Source organism: Aspergillus vadensis (assembly GCF_003184925.1).
Source record: "Aspergillus vadensis CBS 113365 unplaced genomic scaffold BO88scaffold_19, whole genome shotgun sequence".
NCBI classification, from domain to species: domain Eukaryota; kingdom Fungi; phylum Ascomycota; class Eurotiomycetes; order Eurotiales; family Aspergillaceae; genus Aspergillus; species Aspergillus vadensis.
The window spans coordinates 80,520-103,772 of NW_020292057.1; the positions used below are offsets into that span (position 1 = coordinate 80,520).

The 23,253-nt window shown below is 51.5% G+C and overlaps 6 protein-coding genes across 6 annotated transcripts; 3 read left to right on the forward strand and 3 right to left on the reverse strand.

Moving 5' to 3' along the window:
- Positions 1-248: 248 nt before the first annotated feature.
- BO88DRAFT_445200 (fungal specific transcription factor domain-containing protein) lies at positions 249-2,412 on the reverse strand (the record flags this gene model as incomplete). Its single annotated transcript, XM_025710190.1, has 2 exons — positions 2,069-2,412; positions 249-1,999 (listed from the first exon to the last, which is right to left on the reverse strand). Exons 1-2 carry the CDS (start codon positions 2,110-2,112, stop codon positions 250-252), a joined length of 1,794 nt encoding a protein of 597 aa, XP_025560551.1. The 5' UTR covers positions 2,113-2,412.
- A 6,054-nt stretch (positions 2,413-8,466) lies between these two features.
- Positions 8,467-9,547, forward strand: BO88DRAFT_86138 (serine palmitoyltransferase small subunit family protein). The gene is made up of 2 exons (XM_025713204.1): positions 8,467-9,303; positions 9,368-9,547. Exon 1 carries the CDS (start codon positions 8,745-8,747, stop codon positions 9,186-9,188), a length of 444 nt encoding a protein of 147 aa, XP_025560552.1. The 5' UTR covers positions 8,467-8,744; the 3' UTR covers positions 9,189-9,303; positions 9,368-9,547.
- A 1,339-nt stretch (positions 9,548-10,886) lies between these two features.
- BO88DRAFT_427372 (rhomboid-domain-containing protein) lies at positions 10,887-14,671 on the forward strand (the record flags this gene model as incomplete). The annotated part of the gene is made up of 6 exons (XM_025709007.1): positions 10,887-11,030; positions 11,078-11,294; positions 11,347-12,378; positions 12,780-12,826; positions 13,223-13,270; positions 13,334-14,671. The coding sequence occupies 6 exons, from the start codon at positions 10,887-10,889 to the stop codon at positions 14,669-14,671; spliced, it is 2,826 nt and encodes a 941-aa protein (XP_025560553.1).
- Positions 14,672-14,869: 198 nt separating this feature from the next.
- On the forward strand, positions 14,870-16,264 carry BO88DRAFT_369357 (ubiquitin-conjugating enzyme E2). Its single transcript, XM_025704141.1, has 2 exons — positions 14,870-15,386; positions 15,537-16,264. The coding sequence occupies exons 1-2, from the start codon at positions 15,006-15,008 to the stop codon at positions 15,882-15,884; spliced, it is 729 nt and encodes a 242-aa protein (XP_025560554.1). The 5' UTR covers positions 14,870-15,005; the 3' UTR covers positions 15,885-16,264.
- A 75-nt stretch (positions 16,265-16,339) lies between these two features.
- BO88DRAFT_392262 (putative TFIIIC transcription initiation factor complex subunits Tfc3) lies at positions 16,340-22,136 on the reverse strand (the record flags this gene model as incomplete). Its single annotated transcript, XM_025705051.1, has 3 exons — positions 22,054-22,136; positions 20,717-21,822; positions 16,340-20,665 (listed from the first exon to the last, which is right to left on the reverse strand). The coding sequence occupies exons 1-3, from the start codon at positions 22,118-22,120 to the stop codon at positions 16,340-16,342; spliced, it is 5,499 nt and encodes a 1,832-aa protein (XP_025560555.1). The 5' UTR covers positions 22,121-22,136.
- A 259-nt stretch (positions 22,137-22,395) lies between these two features.
- On the reverse strand, positions 22,396-22,965 carry BO88DRAFT_406437 (uncharacterized protein). Its single transcript, XM_025707146.1, has one exon. The coding sequence runs from the start codon at positions 22,826-22,828 to the stop codon at positions 22,670-22,672; it is 159 nt and encodes a 52-aa protein (XP_025560556.1). The 5' UTR covers positions 22,829-22,965; the 3' UTR covers positions 22,396-22,669.
- Positions 22,966-23,253: the final 288 nt, after the last annotated feature.

The window sequence follows — 23,253 nt, forward strand, 5'->3', positions numbered from 1 at the left end:
GTATTGTCTACTAGGTGAAAAGTACACAGTAGCCAGTTAGAGATCAGCACATAGCAAGTGGAGATTGAAATAGTCCGGCCCGGGCCGGTGGGTCTCAGCTTCAGCTGCAGTGGGCGGGCCTTCGCCGAAAACAGTAAAATTTATACTACCTGCAGCTCGGCACACCACGTCGGGATTTCCGACTGCAATTCGGGATGTAAAATCGGATACCCTCTCTACGCAAATCTTAATCCTGAATTGTTCCATTTCTTATCTAAAAACATGATCCATATTGCTTTGCCACGGTTCAACTAGCATATTGTCCCCCACCCAACTCATGTTAACATCCAACATGCTGTGGTCGGTCCAGCTCGGTACTTCCTGTGCCAGGCTCGACACGTCAAACGCCGATTCCATTGATAGCTCGGACTCTGCTGCTGTGAAAAATTCGAGACTACCCACATCAGAGCTAATTGATGGGTCCACCGTCGGTGGAATTTGTGCCCCCTCAAACGCGCCCAGATGGTCATGATCGGATATGACGCTGCTAGATACATGAGATCCTGGAGAGGACGCTGCTGCGGAGTCAAGGCACGATGCGGGCTGGCTTGGTGATACCATGGGTGCAGGAGGATGGACCATCTCTTCTGCGCGCCTGCGAAGATCATCCATGATCTCTGAAGCTCGGCACGACAACCCTAAACTGTCCACGAGAATAGCAAATGCAACCTCAGCAGTATCTAGCGCCTTTTGCGCTTCTGCAGCGAAGGTACACTTTGGATTGGCCAAAATGAAGGTAAAGAGGTATAGGCAGCTATCCCACTGGCAGCGGAACATCGGGAGACTCCTCGCAAGACTTTCACTTTCAGTCAGACACTGGTGGCAGATCATCGTTAAGGTGACGGCGTGCTTCACGCCAGTGACAGCGTGCGCATGTGCTCGCGGCATGGGGGCCGAATCGCCGCCCTGCAGGTAGAGAAAAGGTCGTAAAACCGCCAGACTCAGACTGTGGTAGCTAATTTCGAGGGCATACTGCTGCCGCTGAAGCCATAAGGGGGCTTTACCGTCCAGACTAACAGTAGCTCCTTTCAAGAGGAATGAGAACCCCCGACTACCATCCTTTCGAGGAATCCGTAACGGAGAAGGGACTGCTTTAAGCCCTTCCCGGATAGCCTTCAGGGGTCGCACCATGAACATTGCGATAGACTCCAGGAGGCCTGGTAGGTTGCGAATGTCGGTCTCGTAGGTTTCTCGGAGAATCTCTTTTTGTTGTTGGTCGAAGACTGTGCGTACAATCTGGATTGACTTGAGCAGCTTGGCCCAGTGCACCTGAAAGTGATTCGAGCTTGAGCCGCCCATCGGGGAGATCGTCGGCCAGCCGCAGGATACCTCACCCTGTACGATGAGAGATGGCAGTCCCATACTAGTGGTGAGATAGCTATCCAATGTATACAAAGCCCACCACACCCGGCGCCGGACCTCCCGCTGCCTCGCATCCATTTCCTCTGGGGGATCGTGGTGGAGGTCTAGCCCATATGCCAAACGCACTGCACCGTCGATCGTGGCATATGCAGGCTCAATGCGGTCTGTGTACAGCAAATAGATGCTCGAGAAGATGAAGGTCTGCACCGTGGCCAGCGTTGGGGCCGCCTGTTCCTCTTCTAGAAGAAGTTGCCGGGTGCGATTATACAGCTGTTGTCCGACTATCCGGGCATCGCTGCGACCTGATCCATTATTGGAGGCAGCAGTACTGGTGACCTGCATGCATATGGCAAGTAAACTGTCGACAAGAGCTGACGACTGCCGGACTTTGCATCTCGGCGTCCACAGGGAATCGTAATATGCCTGGAATTCTTCCACCCCAAGGATGGGCCAGAGCGATTGGACATGGGGCCAGCCCGTGTTGAGTAGATGGCTCTCATCAGTCCTCGACAACTCAATTGGAAGACTTTGTTGGTCGCTGACAACAGGGATGCCCGTGATATCGAGCTCTGCCGTCTGAAACCCTGGTATAGCGGCCCTGCTCAGAGAATTCATGTGTTATCAGCCCGTGTCTCCCCGACTGACAGAAACAAGTAAGGACACGTACAAGCTCGCTACTCTGTCAAGGTGGGCATCCCAGTGTTGAGACATGGTGCACCACGTAAGAAAGATACTGAAAAATTGTAGAGGTAACGATATAGTCAATGAGCCGTATGCCCCCTCGAAACGGATTTGGCGCACTGATGTTTTGAAAACTCAAGTCCTGCCTGTCACTACATCCTTCTCCCATTGTTCTAATAGTCAATTTATGTTCTGGAAAGGAGCGGGTCCAGCTGCAGACGTTGCAGTCTGCCATCCCGGTTGTCGGGTATATCAAAAACTGTTTCAGTAGCAAGCATGAAGTTCGCCACCGCACTACTTAACGGCTTGCCCGGTACGCAGTACCTCCTTGGCACATTGCACCAGTAAGAAAGCCTGGAAAATCCTTCCTCGCCACCGTCTGTCAGACTAATGGCAGGTGGGGGCGCCCGGCGCAGACTGGAAAATAGTTGACAGACACGATGATAGGGCCATGTCCCCTTGTCACGGGGTATACCCGACACTAAAGCCGACTAATTTAATTTGAGCACTGCAAACTGCACAGAGTATTTTTGGGGTTGTCGACAGAGCCTTTGCTCGACGACAGCTGTCGGGCATCGTGCATAAGCCAGCGTCTCCGTCGACTAGCGAAGCTCAGCGATAACCCCTACCTCCACTTCGGTATGATCCACAAACGGGCCAAAGTAACCAAATCGTCTTACTGCAGAATGTGGGAAAGCCCAGACAAAAATTTTTCCTTAGCTGAGGAATGCCGTGGGTGTGGATTGGGGCGATGGTACTGTTGAGAGTATAGTAAGGAAATCTACACAAACAATAATGTTAGTACAAACCGGAATATCAGCTTTCAATCTCAACTGTCACTTGATTTATTCAAGAACTCGGTTGAGTGACAGAGAGTATTATCTGCTCAATAGAACATGCCCCTGAAGTCTGACAGTTTAACCATCCGCCGGAAAAATTTGCCAGAGTCTAGATCCGAGCCCAGGCGAACACACTGCCTATATGTCAGCCGCTATTATGCGTCAACCATGCGGGGTATTTACTTAGCCTGTGGCCACCTCTTTTCTTATCGTGTAGATTCAGATTTTTTTTTCTCGTGCTCAAGGATCCTCGTACGTGTTGGCAAGAGATTTGCTGGGTTGCTTGCCTCTACTCCGACGAAGAGGTCGAAGAGGCTAGAAACTGGAAGGGAGGAAGTTGAGGGAATTAGGTGATTCCCTTCATCTCCCACAATCCACACAAATGGCTTTTGCACTGTAACATCTCTACAGCACCCAGGTTATTAGCGGTACGATTAGCGTTCTGATTTGGCCCAATATAGCTTCCATCTCCGTAATCTACTGACGCCTGGTTGATTAGACTTTACAAGGTCTGTGGTCTGTGCATTAGGCAATTGCCCTGTATGAGGTCGAAGAATGTGCATGAAACAGCCTTCTCTCCCCCAGATAAACATTCCCTCTTACGTTGCGTCTTTTCAAGCCATCCATCCCTCAGGAGTGCGCAGTACAGATGGTCCAATGTCTGGACTCCTGTGAAATGTCAGTCATGAGAACCGCCACGTCCTATGTGTAGATCGGCTTGTGATCGGTGATCCAGCAATCTTGTGGCGTAAGCCACACACTGTTATTTGTATGATTAGCATAAGCCGACATCGATGTACAGCGCCGGAAGCGCCGAGTGATCTTTTATCTTCCCCGATGTGGCAATGGCTAGTGTCTTCGTCCCCAGTGCGGTCTCACAGAACATTTTTTCAGGTCCATTGATCCTGGGTTGTAACGTAGGTCCTCCTTTTCACATAGAGAAATCGCTGTCACAAGACGCTTATTTTACGATCATCGAGCATTGGCGGAGGGAAAGTAGTTGCTTGGTTATCGTGAGTGCTCTATGGCCCTCTTGCCAAGAGTACATCGTCTGCTCCTGGGCTGTCACCGGCGGATTTCTGAGCTGCTGCAGGCGGTCTGGACCAATTCCAAGACCACGCAAATATTTTCCGGCCCATGACAATGCCGCGTAGGAATCCTCAGCCAGGATTTGTCTTTGAAGCTGAGGGTGGTCCAGCCAAACAGAGTTGCATCAAGTACCTTGTCAATCTCTCTGATCCGCACATCACTATGTATACAAAGCACTTCTGGACGGAGGCAAAGACGGGTGGGATGCGGTCTCAGCCGGAGGGATTAACTTCGTGTATAACTCGAAGATGTTATTTCGGAAGAGATAGAGTGTTATGGACTGGTCAGGTAAGATCTCAGCTGTAGCATTAACCACGGGCAGCTGCAGATGCTTTCTACTAGTGTATGCATTGTGTCGGAAGTAAAGGCCAGCCAGTCAGAAGGGAAAAGAAAAGATATTCGGCTCGGGTTGTTATTGAAGCTGTGCATAGAAAAAAGACCCTTCGGGTAAGTACTCCCGAGGCGGACACCCTCCCATCGGTGTTTAATATCACAAGTGCTGAAATGCCCCTCCCTCGTCTTCACCGATGCAGCATTGGCGCATTTCATCGGACGTGTACTTGACTACGCGAGTCATGGCGTAAAACCAATCCACACATGTCTGCTACTCATGTTACTAAACAGCATTATTCCACACATTTTGTGATCATGGTTGAGGGGCCCATACCTACCACTGATTTGATTATCAGATAAATATACGTAGTAAAATGAAGATCGTCGTGTTGTTCCGTTGATTATATCGAAAGGAAAGAACCAATCATGATCCATAATTCACGAAGGTACATTTGCAACGGGGCAACCCTACAGGGTAAGTACAGCGCCCGACGTTCCGCACGTCCCGGGTTTGCCGCGTTCCCAAGTCTAAGGTTAATCAGGAATATGCCTGCATAGAAGCTGAGGGAATTCCATACGAGCTCGCGTGGAACCTTCCTTCTAACGTCATGTCTGCAGTTTGTGTTCAGACAATAGAAATGCACTGCTAACAGATTCGGAAATGTGGTTCCTGGTTTTGAATTCGGGAGATCTTGACAAGGAATCTCAGGTCCAAGACACCCGTACATACTACCTGTATGAATCGTGATTTTCTAGCTGCCAAGCAGACATATGCGACTCGTGCTAGACTTCGCGCTCATGTCGCTAACTTAGGATACATGCCTAGTCGTGGGTAGACGAATGGTTATGAGCTCTGGGCTTTGCCGGAGCGGTCCGGACGCTCGGACGCTCGCCGACAGTGTGACAGCTGGCTGGTTTTTGGTGCTAAGTGGGGGATAAGTGCCCGTGGACAGAGCTCGAATTCTTTCAACAAATAGAACTATAGCGAGACAAGACTAAGGCATTGAGATATTCTATGAGTGTTGTGGTGCGAAACTATGGCGCGATGGTGTGTGTCAGCAAGTTCTAGACCAGTTGATGCATAGGCGAAGAGCAAGAATGGGATGTCGATGTATGGTGGGGTACGTAGTCCGAGTCTGCGCATAGAATGACAGAAAGGACAACGTTGATTCTAGTAACCTTCGACCACAATGCGCTAGGAAGAGCGCATTAAGCGACATGAATTACCCAGGGGCGTTGAAAATGATGTAACTCGATTAATATCGACAGTATTCCCGAGATGGAATTGGCGATGGTGAAGCCGTGAATGAATGTATTGGGGCACCATCGCAAGCTCTCTTTTGTGATAATGTCAGGCGAGTCGAAAATGGTATGAAGCAGAAGATCTCATAGCAAGAGGTCGACTTCTTGCTTGCGCAGACTGTTCAAGAAGCTGAGCTTTCAGCAAATTAAACCTGGCTTTGAACTCTCTTGAAGTTCATCCATCTGTCGCCCTAAAATCAGTCGGCTTTTGCTGTCGGATAAAGCTGTGCATCTTCTCGCAACTGAGTCTCCCTAACCCAGCTGCTCTTGATAAAAATCGCGACGTAGCTAGAGCAATATCAGAGAAAACGGAGCACACATACGTTTGGCCAATTGATACGAACGCCAAAGGCGACCTGAGTAAGTATCGAATGGATAGCCGGTTCATCAATGAGGAGACAAAATGAGATCTGTCTCTGAGCATGTGGGTATGAGAAACTACACCATTAGCATCGTTTGATGCAAGCCCACAGCGAATGGGCTTTGTATGGCAAGTGATTCAGGGAATTGTCTACTTGACCGAGTGAGAAGAGCGGGAGTTTTCACAAGGTCATGATCAGGTCACGCGGTGCGCCCGGCGAGGGCATTGCATCCATCCGTATAGATGATTGAATTGCAAAGAAATTCTATGACAACAAAAGTTAGAAGCATCGAGATCACCCTCAATTCCATTGCGAGGCTATCTTTGGGGCACAGTTGCAAATTCTCAAATGCCTTGCCAGATCTTAGAAGAAGTGACACTAAGCTCAAATTGTCAATTCAGTTCCCAATGGAGCCACATTACATGCTGGCCCCATACAGTCAGCCCTATGCATGTAACCACGGTTTCCAATACAATAGATAAAGTCGTCAGTACGGCCCATATACGTGAATCGGTATTCTATTCTTAGTTACCAGAATAAGCTATCTCCGGAACAGGCTTTTACATATTACCTAAGAAATCATCCAGCACCGGGTGTATTTATTAACTCGCTTCTCCTTGATATCTTCATTCTTTCATCACCCTTACCTTCACTTTAGAGGATGCTAATCGAAGTCGCAATGGCTAATGCGCACGGGTAAGAGACCAAATAGGGATAACGTGGAACTTACACGTCGATGGACTCTCGTCGCACAGAAGGCTAATCATCTGCTGTATGCCAAACCCAGTGACAATCGGCCTACTCGACTTTCCCAGTGGCCTGAGCATGCAGAATACGATTGTTCCCGACGTGTGCTCGCTGGATTGATACGTGTCACATAGTAGATGGGAGACGTGCACTGAACTACCAATCAAGTTTGACATAAGACCACATGTGCAGATAATCCTGCGAGGAACTTTAGCCCTGAATTGCTTTGGCAGGACATTGAATATTCCAAACATGGTATGTGTGGTGCGCAGACAAGTTGTGACTATGAGAGCATGCCAAAGGTCGCATTTTTTTGAGTGAAGATATATTTCACATCGCGGCATACAACCACAACAAAGGTCCGACAGGACCCAAAGATTTTACACTCGGCAGTTACCACCAAATTCAAGCTCGTAACTTTGGCCAGTTCATTGACAACAATCCCTCAATGCGGAATCTGCTAAGCTCGATTTGCTTATGCTTCTCAGACGGCTGCAAATCCAACCACGGTAGATCATCATGCCAAGGTAGCTCAACTGACCAGGATAGTTCAAACTAGCCGGGGAAGGTTTCTGGTTGTTCCGAAATGGAAGACCAGCAGCCAGAGTTACACAACACACAAAGATTGTGATACCTAATCTGCTAACAGACTTGCTGCAGGGTATTTAGTTCCCGATACTTCTATTGAACGTCCAACTCGCATGGCACCGCAGTTGTTCACTCATTGCTCCATAGAATGAGCGACCATCAGGCTGCGGGAGTCTCCACTCCAACGGGTATCACAGCCGCTTACCTCAACGAAGGGGGACGTGCGCGATCAAGGGCGTTATGAACCTTATGCAAGGAACTGGGCACACATGGACTATCATAATGTGAACGCTCGTGGACGCCCTGCCGCCTCTTATCGCGCGAGATATGCTAGCTAGGGGGGGCATGAGCTTCTTTAAGTGGAAAGTCCGGGGCAAAGAAGGTTGGGCTCCATCGGGATGATGTCTTTCCCGTAAATTAGGCATGGGAAGAATTACTGATTACGGGAATAGTTAAGCGTGTTATAGGGATCAAGGTTCGAGTGGACGGGGCTGAAGATGGAGAACCTACTTAGTCAAGAGGAAGGAGGAAAAACAAGAAGAGGAAGAAAACAAGAGAAAAAAACAGAAGAAGAAAAAAAAAAAAAAATCAAACCACACAGAACCAAGGAAGGACCACCACCGACGCGGGCGATGCCGATAGAGCCGAAGCTCCTCCCAGCAAATGACTTCCGGGCGCCGGTTGCGGCCAATGACCGAGTCGCCCTCGCGAGCGTCGCATTGCAAATTAATTTCAATGACGATGATCCAGCAACTCTGCATCAGTTGGACTCTGCACCATCCCAGACACTGGAGTCATCCGCGGCTGTTTAGTTCGAATTAATTCTTGGCCAGGACGCCCTGGAGCTGGACTAGTTGGACTATTGCCTGAGCAGACCTTCCTTCTTCCAATCATCCCTCACGGCGGCTTTTCCTCGATCCGCGCCTTACCGATTTTCTCCTCCATCTCCCCCAACTCAACTCTCACTTCATCCTCCCCTGGTGCCTTAGTCGGTTACTGCTTGCTCTCCTCCTCTTCCTCTTAATCTCCGCTACTTGTATTCTCTCTTGCATTGACCCCGCTTCTGTATTTCTCAGCAACTGTCTGTTTAGTTCTCAAGCCTTCCCCGGCTTCCGATCTTCTCGCGTCGGTCCTTTCCCCCATAGCCATTCTTAACGGATTTTTACCTCGATAAAACAAACCCCCCTTCACGGCCGACTATTGAGACGCGGAGACGTTCCAGATTGATTAGGATCTTATCGGCCAGTTAATTCGGAGCCAAAGGACCTGCGTCACTCCCGAGCGATTGCTCAGCACGATATCCGACCGAGGCAGCGGACAGGAAAGCGCTGAGCACTCGACAACGTGTAGCGCAAGGGAAACCACGGCCCTTCCAGTGTGACCCCTCTAGTGTTGTTTAAAAATGGCAACGCAAATGCAGTCGTTCTACACCCCCTCAACCTCCACACATATCTCGTCGCATGCGCCGGCTGCAGTGGATGAGCTGATCAACAAATACTCTTCCACCATGACGAACTCTCCTTGTTCGAGTCATTTGTCCATGAAGCACCCCCGGCGCAACATCTTGCAGCGATCTGTCGACCGTATCCGGCTGGAATACTACCGCTACGAGGTTACATTCGGACTCTATGTGATGACGCCAGGGGAGAAGCTGGTGGCCAACACCTTCGTGATGGTCGTCTTGTCCTTGCTGTTCTGGGCACTGCTGGTCTATTTCCCCGCGTTGCTGTACCAGAAGCTTAGCCGTCTCGTATGGCTGTTGACCGGACACAGCAGCGAGGAAATGGGTGCAGCCTTGGGCATCCTCGACTCGCACGTCAACTCGATATCCACGCCCTCCAGCTAAGGGAATCACCTGGCCATTGGTTAAGCGTATTTGCCTGACCGACATCATGACTATCTTTTTTTGCTCTTGGTTTGTTTGCTTTTTTTGGTATAAGACAACAGGGTCTGCCATGATGGTAAGTAATCGCTGATTTGAGTTACACAGTGCGTTGTGCAGCTGACGATTGAGGGTTGGGATAGACCCTGTTGTACTCGGTACATTCGATTCAAATGATGGCGTTGCCGTGGCGTTCCGGGACTACTATGATCAACCTTAGCGCGTTGCTGCGCACAGACTTAATGAACTGAACGGAAAGGCATCGATTTTTAATGCGAACACGCGGACCAAGCGTGTAGGACGGCAAGTAATGTGGCATTCCACCCCGATAGAGACGGGAGCACCCGACCCTTCAGTCCTGGGTTGGGATCCCGTGAGTTTGGATTTTTGGTTCTACCTCCTTGGCTTGTATAATGAGTCGCTCAGGACAGCAGGGTCGGGGGAAATACGATGTCTCCCAGATCGGATTCCACACGCGAATCGATGTATAGATGAACCTCGTGTGGGTTAGGCGAATGGTATTGTTAAATGTCTAGTAATGCTTAATGTCAAATATGAACCCGTGTATGATTGGTCTGCAGCAAGGGATGTGATTTCCCTCATTAGTGTTGTTCGTAAGTACTGAAGTACTAACTGTGTAAGGAAGCATGCGTGGACACGAGCATCCGATCGGGTTGATAATAAACAGGACATGATGATGACAAGGCTGGAAGGGGATGTCGGTCAAGAGCAGAAGAGCAGACACACTGCTGCACACAATAACTCATTGCTATAATGTTGAAGTGGAGAGAGGCATACGCCAACGATAACCAGCCACAACATGCCCAGCCCTGTCTTTAAATCGTGGTGGGGGGAAACACCGCCATGATGCAACGGGTCACTAGTACTAGTACTGCTCTGCTGTGCCATAGCCTCAAAAGCCATTCACGGTCGCGGGATGTTGCGTGGCCTGCGGGAACACAACCAAACTGACGCTTCACAATGACTGGATCCGCGTTGCTCAGTCATCGGGGAGTGTTTTCCATCCGGACTGGTGGCTGACGACGAAGTTTCTTGGAGATCAGCAGCGCCCAAAAATAGTCGCCCGCCCAGACTGAAAACCGCCTGCCTAAACTTCGTCCGGCGTTCTTTCTTCCCCATCTTTTTATTATCTCACCGGCTTTTCGTTCATTTGTCCTTCTCTTGACAGCTTGACCGTGTTATTCCCCGTCCTCGTCTGTGTATTTTGGGGGAAAAGAATCTCTCGTTACTTTTTTTTTTCCCTTGAATTCCGCTGGAGAATAGATAGATCCTTCGTTTCGTTGGATCGTTGGGGGCCATTTGCCGCAGTTCAAAGTCGGTTCCGGGTCAGGGGCATTCTCTGATTGATTGTTTCAGCCCTGCTTGTTGCCCGCCAAACGTGCCGTCGTCATCTCTGCGAGACAACCCCTGTCAACAAACCATCCTCTTGTTCGCAGAAGAAAAATAAATTTCTACTGTTTACTACGCAACCACACGAGCGGCCAGCCAGAAGCTTACCGGACAATCGCTCGCACTCGGCCATCACACTGACCTGATTGACACACGACCTCCTTGTCTGCGCTTTTCGCCCGCCCGGCTGTCCATTCAATATGGCAGCCAACAGCTACTACCACGGCGGTTACAGCAACAACCCACCTTCCTATGAGCAAGCCAATCCTCACTTCGATAACATTCCGACCCCAGGCCATCCTGACTTCCACACACATCCTTACGAGCCCACGGCAGCCGACCCTCAACTTCACCACAGTCAACAATCTCTCGGTTCCGACCAAGCATATGCGGCCGGTGGGAGGCTGAATGATGAACCCTATTCTGAAAATATTCCGCTGAAGAGCAATCAATATGCAAATGGATCTCCGCCGCCGAACTGGATGCACCAGCCGACTCATTATTCGCCCACCCCTGAAGATATCGAACCACCGGTCGCTCCGACAGCGCGGAGGAACAGGAACAGGAAGAAGGGATTCTTCCAGAAGAAGATCCCGTGGGTAACATATGCGTTTACCTTGGTCCAAATCATTGTGTTCATCGTGGAATTGGTGAAGAATGGTATGTCCGGCTGGCAAAGAGGTCCCTTGCAGTCTATCTAACAATTCTGCAGCTCAATTTACAGGCTCTCCTATCGAGACGAAACCATCCTTCAACGTGATGATCGGGCCATCCTCGTACATGCAAATCTACATGGGATCGCGGTACACACCATGCATGAAGAACGTGCCTGGCATTCAGAACGCCAACGAAACAATCCTATTCTCTTGCCCGAATGCCACCACGTCGGCGACCGAGTGCACACTGTCCGAAGCGTGCGGTTTCAGCGGTGTACCGAACCCTCATCCACACGGATCGCTTGACGACAAACCGGCGCCCAATCAATGGTTCCGGTTTATTATCCCCATGTTCATCCACACCGGATTCATCCATATCGGTTTCAACTTGATCGTGCAATTGACCATGGGAGTTGACATGGAGCGGATGATCGGCTGGTGGAGATATTTCCTGGTTTATGTGGCCAGTGGAATCTGGGGCTTTGTTTTGGGCGGCAACTATGCCGGGCAGGGCGAGGCGTCGTGTGGCTGCTCTGGTGCTCTGTTCGGTATCCTCGCTCTTTTCATCTTGGACCTCCTTTATACATGGAAGGACCGCGCTTCTCCTTGGGTGGAGTTGATCATTATGATCCTGGGTATTGCGGTGTCTTTCGTGTTGGGGCTTTTGCCAGGATTGGATAACTTTGCTCACATAGGAGGCTTCATCATGGGACTGGCTCTGGGCTTGTGTCTTCTTCGGTCGCCTAACGCGTTGCGCGAGAGGATTGGCCTGGCGCGGAACCCGTATGTTGCCATGAGCGGCGGAGCAGGCACTCCCACGCCCGATGACAGCCAGAAGGTGAATACTGGGCCCAGCCTGGTTGATTTCCTCAAGGGACGTCGGACTCGCACCGGAGCAGGCGCCAGCAACAACAAGTGGAACCCAGTGAACTTCTTCCGGGGTCGGAAGCCACTGTGGTGGGCATGGTGGTTGGTTCGCGCGGGTGCCTTGGTCGCGGTGCTCGTGGGCTTTATCCTTCTGATTGTCGATTTCTACAAGTACCCCAAGTCCAACTGTTCCTGGTGCTACCGGTTGAGTTGTCTGGTAAGTAACGCAATGCTGGTGGAATACGCTCATGCTAACTGTCGCAGCCTGTCAATGGATGGTGCAAAGAAGGCCAGTTGACGACGACAACGACAACGAAGACCTCCTGAGCGACTACATTCCGAAATTTTCTTTCATCACTGTGTTATACTCTCTGGTATATGTTTGGTCTGGTTTCTTAGGATATCCTGTCGCATCTGCGGTTATCATATATTGAGGCAGTATCAGCGGCGTTTGGGATACTTGTTGGTGCTGTAGTTGCACCAGCGACTCATGTTTATACCATAGTATGGGATGGAATTCCCAATGATAAATGATTATGATTGCGCGGTAGTTGAGAGTAAATAATACCAGGCAGCTGTTTTGTGAACAACCAACAGGTGCCGAGCCACAATCTAAATATAGGCGCATGTGATCGGCAAACCGTGGCTGTGCGGTACGGTACATGTAACGTAAGACTAATGTGGTGCCTCAGATCGCCAGATCCATCAGTTCCATTCCTTCCCTCCACTTCCGCTCTCCCCGTCATCTCTCATTCCTACTTTACTCCTTTTTAGACTCGTTTATAGTAGATTGTATCATCCAACTGCTGTACATTTGAGTTGTCACCGCTGCGCTGCTGACACTACGCCCTTGTATATTCGGTTATCGCCATGATTTGAATCGTCGCTCGCAACGTGGATGTCATCTCGCTGATACTCCATACTCCATATGACCATGGCAACACTGGCAGCCTCACCTCCATCCTCGCCTTCGTGGCCGAAACGACGTCCGCGGGCCTGGGCTCTCCGCATTGAACGCTACTGCTGCACGGCAGCATCATTCTTCCCTCTGGCATTCGTCTACAGCCTAACGACATGGGCTGTCTGGGTCGAGGCCAGTGTCGGCTTCAAGCCGTCTGAGAGTGCCTGGATCGGTGTGTAGCCGTGGTTTTCCTTGTTTCACTCATTTGCTTACAGACCTACGAACTAGGTATCCCAAGCTCCTTCCTCGGAATCATCCTCTACATCTGTCTCAACGCATGCTACACGGTCGCCGTCTTCACCGATCCCGGATCCCCCCTCACTCCCAGCGGCCGCGGTCGACATGAATACAGTGCACTTCCAGTGACCGAATTACCACAATATACCGCCTACACCGTCAGTTCGACCGGTGGATCCCGATTCTGCAAGAAATGCCAGTGCCCCAAACCGGACCGCGCGCACCACTGCTCGACATGCAAGCGCTGCGTGCTGAAGATGGATCACCACTGTCCATGGCTGGCGACATGTGTCGGACTGTATAACTACAAAGCATTCCTGCTGTTCTTGATATATACCTCGATCTTCTGCTGGGTGGATTTCATCGTCGCGGCGCTGTGGATATGGACGGAAATGCTGGACGACAGTAAATATATCGATGTGGATAAGATGCTGCCGATCAACGTGGTGTTGCTGGCCGTGCTGGGTGGTATTATTGGTCTGGTGCTGTCAGGGTTTACCGTCTGGCATATCAGCCTGGCGTTGCGGGGAATCACGACGATTGAGTGTCTGGAGAAGACCCGGTATGTGTCTCCGTTGCGGAAAGCGCTGGATCGCCACCGCTACGAGAATGTGCTGGGCAGTGAAGGGGGCGATCGAGAAGGCTTCGGTCACCGGCTGCAGGACTACGGGGGACAGATCCTCGACGCCCACGCGAATGCGATCCCGGGCGTGACGCGGGCCGAAGAGGGCGAGGAACCGACTCCTCCGCCCAGTGTATCACCGTCCGGGATGCGGATGTCACCCGCACAGCAGGCATTGTCGCGATCATACGCCGAGATGGAGCGCCAGCGTGAGCACGACCGGTATCAAAATTATCTGGACGAGGAGGACAGCGAGAAAATGCCATTCGCATTCGACCTGGGATGGCGACGCAATCTGCGGCACTTGTTCGGTGACCGCCCGCTGCTGTGGCCAGTGCCGGTGTGTACGACGACAGGCGATGGCTGGCACTGGGAGCCGAGCGCCAAGTTCATGGAGGCGCGCGATCGCGTGCGGCAGCGACGGGAGCGGGAGGCGGCGGAGCAACAGCAATACCAGCGGGACTTGTACCAGCGGAACATGAACAACAGCCACGCATGGGGTGCATCTGCAGCAGCCAACTGGACGCCGAACCAACCACTGGATGTGGTGCGCGACCCGGAGCGGCCGAATACAGGGGTGTCGATGAAGACATTGGCGCCGATGTCACCTCGGCTGCGGGGGCAAGACAGCGAGGGAGAGATGAGCGAAGAGGAGATGCACGGACGAGAGGATGAATGGCGGAGCTGGGATTGATGTGTACCAGTATATATTAGGATGATAATGCTTAAACGCGTAGAACTTTTATGAATGATCTTAAACTACGGAGTTAATGGAATGTAAATGACACCTGATTAATAAGGCATGTAAACGTCAGGCCAACTGGCCTATCCGGATCTCCACCTTATCTATATCTCCGTACACCATCCATCAATCACATCATCATCTATACCTCACCTCACCATCCACCACCACATACACACCACCTACCTACACAAACACCAACCAACCGATCGGTGTAACACCACCAACCCCAACCTAAACCACCCAAAACCCAACCTTCAAAAAAACAAAAAGAACAAAAAAGAACATGTCCCCCTCGACCCGCCGCCTCCTCAAAGAATCCACGGACCTCCAAACCAACCCATCACCCTACTTCCACGCGGCCCCAGTATCCGACAGCAACCTCTTCGACTGGCACTTCACCCTCCTCGGCCCACCCCCTCCCTCCCCCTACGCCGGCGGCATCTACCACGGCCGCATCACCCTCCCACCCACCTACCCACTCCGCCCGCCCAGCTTCCGATTCCTAACGCCCTCGGGGCGATTCGAAGTCAACCGCGAGATCTGTCTCAGTATCTCGGGCCATCATGAGGAGACGTGGCAGCCGGCGTGGGGGATTCGGACGGCGTTGATTGCGCTGCGGAGTTTCATGGATGGAGATGCGAAGGGCCAGGTGGGCGGGTTGGATGTGGCGGATGAGGTGAGGAGGAGGTATGCGAGGGAGAGTAGGGCGTGGAGGTGTGACGGGTGTGAGGGGAGTAAGGGGAGGGGGAACGAGGTTGTTATGAGGGAGTGGTGGGGGGTTTGTAGGGAGAGTGGGGTGGTGGTTGAGGGGGAGGATTTTGGGGGGGAGGAGATGAAGGGGGAGGAGGATAAGGTGGTGGTGGATGAGGGTGAGGCTGCAGCTGCGGATGCAGGTATATCTGCAGATGTGGATACGTCTCAGGTTCGGGTTCCTCAAGCTGAGGTACAACCACAACCACAACCGCAGCAGCCCCAACAACAGCAATTACAACATACTCCCCCAGCAACAAGACCTCCTGCACCACCAGTGCCAGCTGCTGCTGCTGCTGCTGCTGCAACATCTCAAGATACACCCTGGCTCGACCGAGCTATTATCGGCGTCATCATCGCCCTAGTAGCCATGATCTTGCGACGTCTGACGCGCGACATGGACTTGGAGTGATCCTGATATCCTCTCTACTTTTGTCTGTGTTCCACATGAAGCAATGGTGTTTGTTTGGCGTTGGATGGTTTCTATCAGTACCCTGGGTTATTAGGTATGGTTGTGTATATTAGGTGTTTTGTGTTAGGCTTGCCACAGGTTGTGTTTCGGGGGTTTAAGTGGTAATTTCAATGTGAGTTTGTGGTTGAATGTTCGAGATGTAGGATGTAGGATGTGGGTGTGGTAGTATGGTATGTTTGGGATGGGGGTTAAGTGTTTGTAGTTCAAGGATGATTGTGTTGGGAGTAATAGAGCGATTTAGATAGAAGTCAGGGTATTTCGGTGTTGTAGGTTTTGTATGGGATAAGATTGAGGTAAAATTGACGTCCAAATTGTCTCTGGCAATAAATTGGTCATTTACATACATCAAGTTTGAGCTACTAAACACTCACTAAATCTGTATCTGCCAATGTACATTAAATATCACCCAATACCATCCACCACCATTCTCGTACTACCCACCCCGACTCCTGCGTCGCCACACCCACCCCCTCCAACCACTCCAACAGCAGCTGCACCTCCCACTCGCCCATCGTCGGCTTCAACATCCCCGCTATCACACTCGCATTGATCCCCGGGCGGGTCGCCACGCATCCCACGACCGCCGCCAACGCCATGTCCCACAGCACCCGGACAAACGACCCGTGGATGTCGTACCACAGGGGTATCTTTGCTGGCAGCTGCGTGGCCGCGTCGACGCCCTGCGGACGCGGTGCTACAAGGCTTCGCATCTTCTCTTGGATAGGGTTGCCATAGACGTACGACTTGGCCGGTCGCACCTCCATCGAGAATCGCAGCTTGTCCTTGTCGATCTGCCGCGTCAGGTAGCCACCGTCCGTTAGTCCGTACTTCTCGCGCGGCACATCGCGCGGGTGAAGCACCACACGACCAGTGGCAAATAGGTTGATGACTACAAGCATGTCGCCGTCTTCTGCGTTGTAGTCGATATCCATGTATCCTTGCTTGCGCAGTGTCGGGTCCAGGATCTCGGTCTTGAATCGCTGCGCTCGCCGCAGCTCCGTACTTTCGATGACTCGTCGCCGGCCCAGTGCCAATAGGAAGTACTCTGTCACGTCGTAGTTTCGGCCTGGGGTAATGCGGCCTCGGTTGCCCATGGAGAGTGCTCGTTCTGTTACAAGAGACTGCAATGCCTGCTGCACCACGTGCTCTCCGAACATCTCTAGTGCCTGTCGCGCCTCGGCTGGGCGGTACTTTTCCTCTGGAGTCACCACGTTGGCTCGCACCCAGGTCTTGACCACTTCCAAGCGGGACAGCTCCGCTCTCCGCGGTTGAGGTCGGTTGGATTTCTCCGGCAGAGGAGCAGCGAACGGGACACCGGCGATCAGGGCGCGCTTGCGGCCCACGGTTATCGACTGGTTGGTTTGGTACAGTTCATCTATTGGCACGAGCGCCTCCTCCCTTAGTTCAAAGACGCTGTCAAATTGTTCTCGCGTTGCAGGTAGATCCGGGAGCTTCTCGGACTTGGGGGCATCTAGTTTCGTATTCGCCCACTCGATAACCCCCTTCCAGTTATACCCTTCCAAATTGTCGTAGTCAATGGGAGGGACCTCGTTATTAGCATACGCCTCGATGAACCTTTCTTGGAAATCGCCTTGCAACTTGGCGATCTGCAGGCGATATTTTCCAAGTATTCCTCTAGCTCGGTGAATAACAAAGGCTGGGTCCAAGTCCGGAAAGCAGCAGCAAAGAAGGGACCAATCAACCAGACGAGCATCGGAACCTCCGGCTAAACTGCGCACAGCAACAATTGCGGCTATGAACTGCTGGACTAGTGTCCGAGGCATCTGCGAGACAAGACGGCTCCGGCGTAATGGCTGGCGCGAGACGGGTTGAGCCGAAGCGAGCTTATTCCCGTCAGTGGCAATGCTCTCATTCAACTTGGTAAGACGACGATGCCCAGGCTCTGTGGCAGTCTCGGACCGTCTTCGCCGCGGTTGTGAAGATTGACGTTCCAGACGCGCCTTATGTCGAGTAATCATAGGTGTCACTTCTGTAGCTACGTCGCCAGTCTGCTCGTCGACATCGAACCGGATATCGCCTTCGATGCCAGGAGTCTCCATGTTTTGAACAGTCTGGTTGATATAGAACAGATCCGCGCTCTTTCGACGGAGCAAATCCTCGTGGCTGAGCTCCCACTTGAGAATAGTATTGTTATCCCGGAAGAACTGGCGTGATCGTGGGTCAGCGTCTCCAGTGTCGTCCATGACTCGTCTCCGCGTCTGGCTGAACAGATCATCAAGGGAATGCGGTAGGTCGTGGGTTTTCTTTCTTCCAGCCGCTTTCGCGCGGTCTCTTGCGGCTTGTATAGCCGGAATTCCAGCTTCCGTACCAAAAGTTCCAGTGGTGGCATGGAACGTCGGCTTCGTATTCATGAGCATCGCATGGGGTGCTATAGTAGACCACAGTCGCCTCATCTTGCGCAGTGAAGCCAGCCCTGCCTCCACCTGCTGTCTTTGTCCTCGTCTGGGCCCATCGCCCGCACGCCCCGGTCGGGAGATAGATGTCAATGCGCGTGGATCATCTTGGTCACCGCGACGACTCAGAGTCATGAGTCGCACGATCTCTGCACCGTCTGCTGTCTCATACTCCTCTCCCATACTCAAATGTTGCAACAGTTCGCTACGCAGCATATGGCGTCGGCGCTTTTCCACGGCGCGAACCATTGCCGGCTTTTGGTGCAGCTGTACGGTAATGCCCCGTTCCACGGGGAGCTGTGAGAGTAGCTTCTCATCTCTGCGTGGCGTACCCCGATTGCCATTCTTTGAGATCTCTGGGTCAATTTCAACATTAGGGGGGAAGTAGTATCGATCTGTGGCCAGCATTTCCTTTTGCATATCCAGAATCATGGGGTCGTCGGGCTTCATGTCAGCCTTATAGATAATCTTTTTTGTTACCATGACACCCTTTCGATCTCGCCCACTGAAAGTCAACTGCCGGACTTTGCCGGCATCGACCATGGTTTTGACGACCGACCTGATTGTGCGCAGATCTGGTATTTCCTTATGTCTCTTCTTTTGCCAGGCTGTCATGAATGGATACCAGATTTCTGTGCCCATAGGATACGCGCCGCCAGCTTGTTCCAGGATATCCATGACAATCGACCTCCGGAGGACAGCGACAGAGCCACCTTTCTCTGCGAATATTCTTCGCTTTCTACCAGAAGGCCCAGGTGCTTCTGGGGCACTCTTCTTCTGTTCTGTCGCTTCGAGCGCAGCTGGTTCAGCCAAGCTTTGTTGAGTCGTTTCGTTTGTCGTAGCGATTTCTGAAGATTCGTTGGTAACGGCACCTCTCTCTGATGGCCTTTCCGCCGCGGAAGCCTCAGGCTCATCTTCAACGGCATCATTGCCTTTTCCGGTTTCAGCGGTTGACTCGGCGGTTGTACCTTTTCTGTCCCGTAAGGCTTGTCCAGAGCGAGCCCGTTTAAAAAAGGTTTCTATATCCCCATTGCGAGTGGCGGGTCGGCCGCTGCTCCGCGGGAGTTTCCGAGACGAAACGTTATCCAATATAGAGCCGTCCTCTGTCTGGGAGGGACCTTCTTGTGTGAGCATAGGCGACACTGCTCTTTTTCTTTTAGTTCGTCTCAAGGGCGACGTCTGTGTCGCTTCAGGTTCACGCTCGAGCGGTTCTGCAGTCGGCGAACCATCTTGCGAATCCCCATTGACTTCCTCAACACGCCGGTGCTTTGGCGCATTTTCACTCTCCAATCCATATTCGGTATCTGATCCATCCTGACGCAATCTCTTCGATCCTCTAACAGAAAGAGCTGGAGAAGTGGATTGGGGTGGGAGACCATCATCAACTGCAGGAGAGGACTGAGTCCGTCCGCTGGCCTGTAAACGAGTCTTCCTGGATACAAGCACAGACTCGTCATCTGGCTCGGCCGTGTCTTTCTGAAACCAAGGCAAAGTTGCCAGCTTTGGTGTCTTGAACACGGCGATCCGACTGATTTTTGGCCGCCCTTGCCTCTTGCCTGCCGGTCGCCGACGTCCACGAGTAGTAACGTACACACCCGGCCCGGTGCGTTCTATGAGCAAGACGCTGTACTCCGTCCAAGTCTCATCCAATCCAAGAGCCTCAAGCTTCTCCTTTTCAGACATGCCCCGGAATACTTCGGGATCAAGTTGCGACTTCCTTGGGCGGCTTTTGACCGGTCTCACAGAAGGCACATCAGCCATCTCTGTATCAGAGCCCTCCTGACCTTCTATCTTCACCCTAACCGGCGTGGCATAAGGCTGCGCAGTTGAGTCACCAGAACCCCGAATACGTTGATGGATCGTGTATGTTCCATCCTCCCGGCGTGCCGCTACGGCATCGCTGCCTGAAAATACGTAGTTTGCCGGTTTAACGACCGAGATACACTCCAGCAGTGTAACGTTCCCATCCTTGCATAATTCCTTCTTTGGCACAGCGAGGGTGAGCCCATGAGCATCAAGTTGGGGAGCGGCATCAACAGGATGAATGTGTGCGCTAATTGACTTTGCTTTTTTGGGAGCGAACTCAACCGCCTCCCATAGCGCCTCCCCTGAATCGACCAGCTGCTTGAAGTTCATTGCAGTATAATGCACATAATGAGTGATAGTGCGCTGAAGCGCCGTGTCTCTCACAATAGCCAGATGGCGCAGGTGCAGAGGTTGGGATAGCTGCCAACATTCTACGAGACGACTCACTGCGTTCTCCAAAGGTCGTCTAAAGTAGCCGCCAAAACAGGCTCTCAGGATTCCCTGATGGCTTCAGTCAACGTTTGCTATCACAGTAGTATGTCAGGTGCTTACCTGATTGGTGATACCATCAGTCCCTGTTCGATCAACAATCTCAAAGATCTGATTGTGTATGCTCCTATCTGGGGACCAAGAAGGGAGAATCCGACCAGCCTCTTCTACTGCTTCACGCTTCACTAGACCGATTGTGCCGTTGCTGTTTGGCTGTAAAGGGCTCTGTGATGTGCCATCTTGCTCCATATCATCCTCAATGTCGAGGTTATCTTCCTGTTCTAGATTGGACAGTATGCCGCGACTGAATTCGTTAAATAGTTCGAAGTCTCTCTCCGTTGGTTCTCTTATAAGCATGACGCAAGGGTGGAACTTCTTCAGAGTGTCGGCATACTGAGACAAAGCTCGAACACGTTTAAGAACGCCAATACGTTCAAACTTCCGAAGCGCACGGGATAGGATCCTCCAGCGCCAGTGATCTTGAAACCCAAGCTTCTGCTTCAAGTCATTGCGAGAAATAATTTGATATTCCTGGAGGATCTGGAAGAGTTGATCAAGAAACTCTTTGAAATCGATCATATTCTCCTGCTTGGTCGCATCTGCATCCTGGCCAGTCTCCCTGTCTACAGGGGCATGCTCTGGTGTCAAGAATTTGCGCAAGGTACAAAGACTGGTACGAGTAGACTTGACTTGAATGGCGCGTTTCTCGATGTAGCCCTTTTGCTGCAGAACATCCGTACGCTTCGGCACGGAACGTTTGTCCTGGCCGCTGACTCTGACTAGTTCTGTCTGCGCAATGCCGTTGTGCTTGCGCGATGCAATAATAGAGAGAAGAGCGAATTCCGTGGGGAACACCTTGGTTTCATCCGGTCCGTGACCAGCCACTGCGAGCCAGGTTCGCTCTTTGGACACAAACACCCGGGCCGAGTCCGATGCTCCGTTGGCGGATTGGTCTGTCTCCGCATTGGTTTGACCACGCTCGGCATCTCGGAGGCTGAGATGATTGCCTTCTCTGTCTTTGCCTACTGATACCTCTGGGTTCTTCATTAGCCAGGACCAGACCTTCTCCTGGAACCGGCGGTCCACAGTGTGCGCGCGGCCAACTGCATCTTGCGCCGCCTTGGCATAGAAAGTATCGATGAAGGTTAGTATATCGGCAGGAGAAGCGCCTGAAGGAGGTTAGCTGACTAGTCATAATAGTACTAAAACCAATGCAAATTTAGGCGATAAAGTTTATGCAGGTATCCAAAGGCAAGGTTCGCCGTTGAAAAGACCCGAGCTGGATGTTACCTCATGGTCCAATCAGACGGATGGCGCATGCAGGGGTTGGCCATGTTGGTGGGGATTTTTCGAGACCGTCACGACCGAAGGAAAAAGAAAAAGACGAGCGAGCAACTGACCTTGGTCACCGCAGAGGGCAATCTCCGCAAGGAGAAAATCAATCAAATCCCGTAAACTCGGGGCCATCTTTGGCCATGTCAGCGTCCAGACTGTCTCATGCAAATTTCGACCAACACGAATTGACGTCAATCCATCTCCCAGACAACGGGTTGGGGGAGCAGAAAATGAAGGAAGATGCAGAGGCAGAGACGCGATTCGAACCAGCGTCGCGGAGGAAATGCGAGGTGAAGCCCGAACACACCGCGGGGGTGGCGGACAGCTGTCACGTGAATCAGATGCAACATATATTATGTAATTTACTACAATATTTGGCGCATAGTTAGATTATGCTCTCCAAGTGACTGAAGATAACGATTCACAAGTGAGACTTCTGATGTCAAAGAGGAATCCTATTCATATAACTAGGATCGATCAGTGTTACCGCACTTTCTTAGTCAGTAACACGTCAGCCGGGCCTAAACGGACTAGGAGTGGGTAGACAAGAGGGGGTGTAAGTATCACCAGGCGTCACTAAGCTCATGAACCTCATAATGGCTCAAATCTAGAGACTTCTGCCACGCAACATGATTGTGGTCAAGTTGAAATCCTACGTTGGAGAGCTTTGATTTATGAAGATTAGTCCAGTCGTAACGGGAATCGTCCGATGACCTTACAGATTGCCTGAGACCCAATCTCCCAGACGGCGGATGAGAGACCTGCCTGGTATATGAGGCCATCAGCTGTCTTCTCTAGTGAGTCGACGTTAGTAGCTTCGAGAAGATGGTAGTTGCTCATTACTGTCTCCCAGCTAGCAACCGCTGTCACTTCATCTGAGGACTTCTTGCATATTAATTTTGAACCCATTGGTATGTATCCGGGCACGGTTCTGAGACAGATAGCTCAATTGGAGAGAAGTCTTGCTGCAATCACTAGATTGGCACAATAATCTCGCAACTAGATAAGGGTTGCTCTCACGAGAAGATCGTCTTCTTTTGGCTCAATAGATCGTAGAAGCCGGACATATGGGAATAGATAGAAGAGCGATGGAAGTTGGATACTGGAATTTCGAGGCGATGCAGTGCAGTCAACGTCACTTATAACGACAATAATTCGATGTACCTGCCTTCATGACCAAAGTAGTGTGTGGAGAAACAGGCAATTAGCTTCAGCTAGTCAGTAAGTGAAAATATCACTATTAACTGAGAGAAGCATTACAGCAA

What these genes read in the sequence shown, in the direction of transcription:
- BO88DRAFT_86138 (XM_025713204.1), top strand. Translation starts at nt 8,745, where the DNA reads ATGGCAACGCAAATGCAGTCGTTCTACACCCCCTCAACCTCCACACAT.
- BO88DRAFT_369357 (XM_025704141.1), top strand. Translation starts at nt 15,006, where the DNA reads ATGTCCCCCTCGACCCGCCGCCTCCTCAAAGAATCCACGGACCTCCAA. An exon ending in GCCAGGTGGGCGGGTTGGAT is followed by an intron (nt 15,387 to 15,536) that starts GTGGCGGATGAG and finishes GTTGAGGGGGAG; the next exon opens with GATTTTGGGGGGGAGGAGAT.
- BO88DRAFT_406437 (XM_025707146.1), bottom strand. Translation starts at nt 22,828, where the DNA reads ATGAGCAACTACCATCTTCTCGAAGCTACTAACGTCGACTCACTAGAG.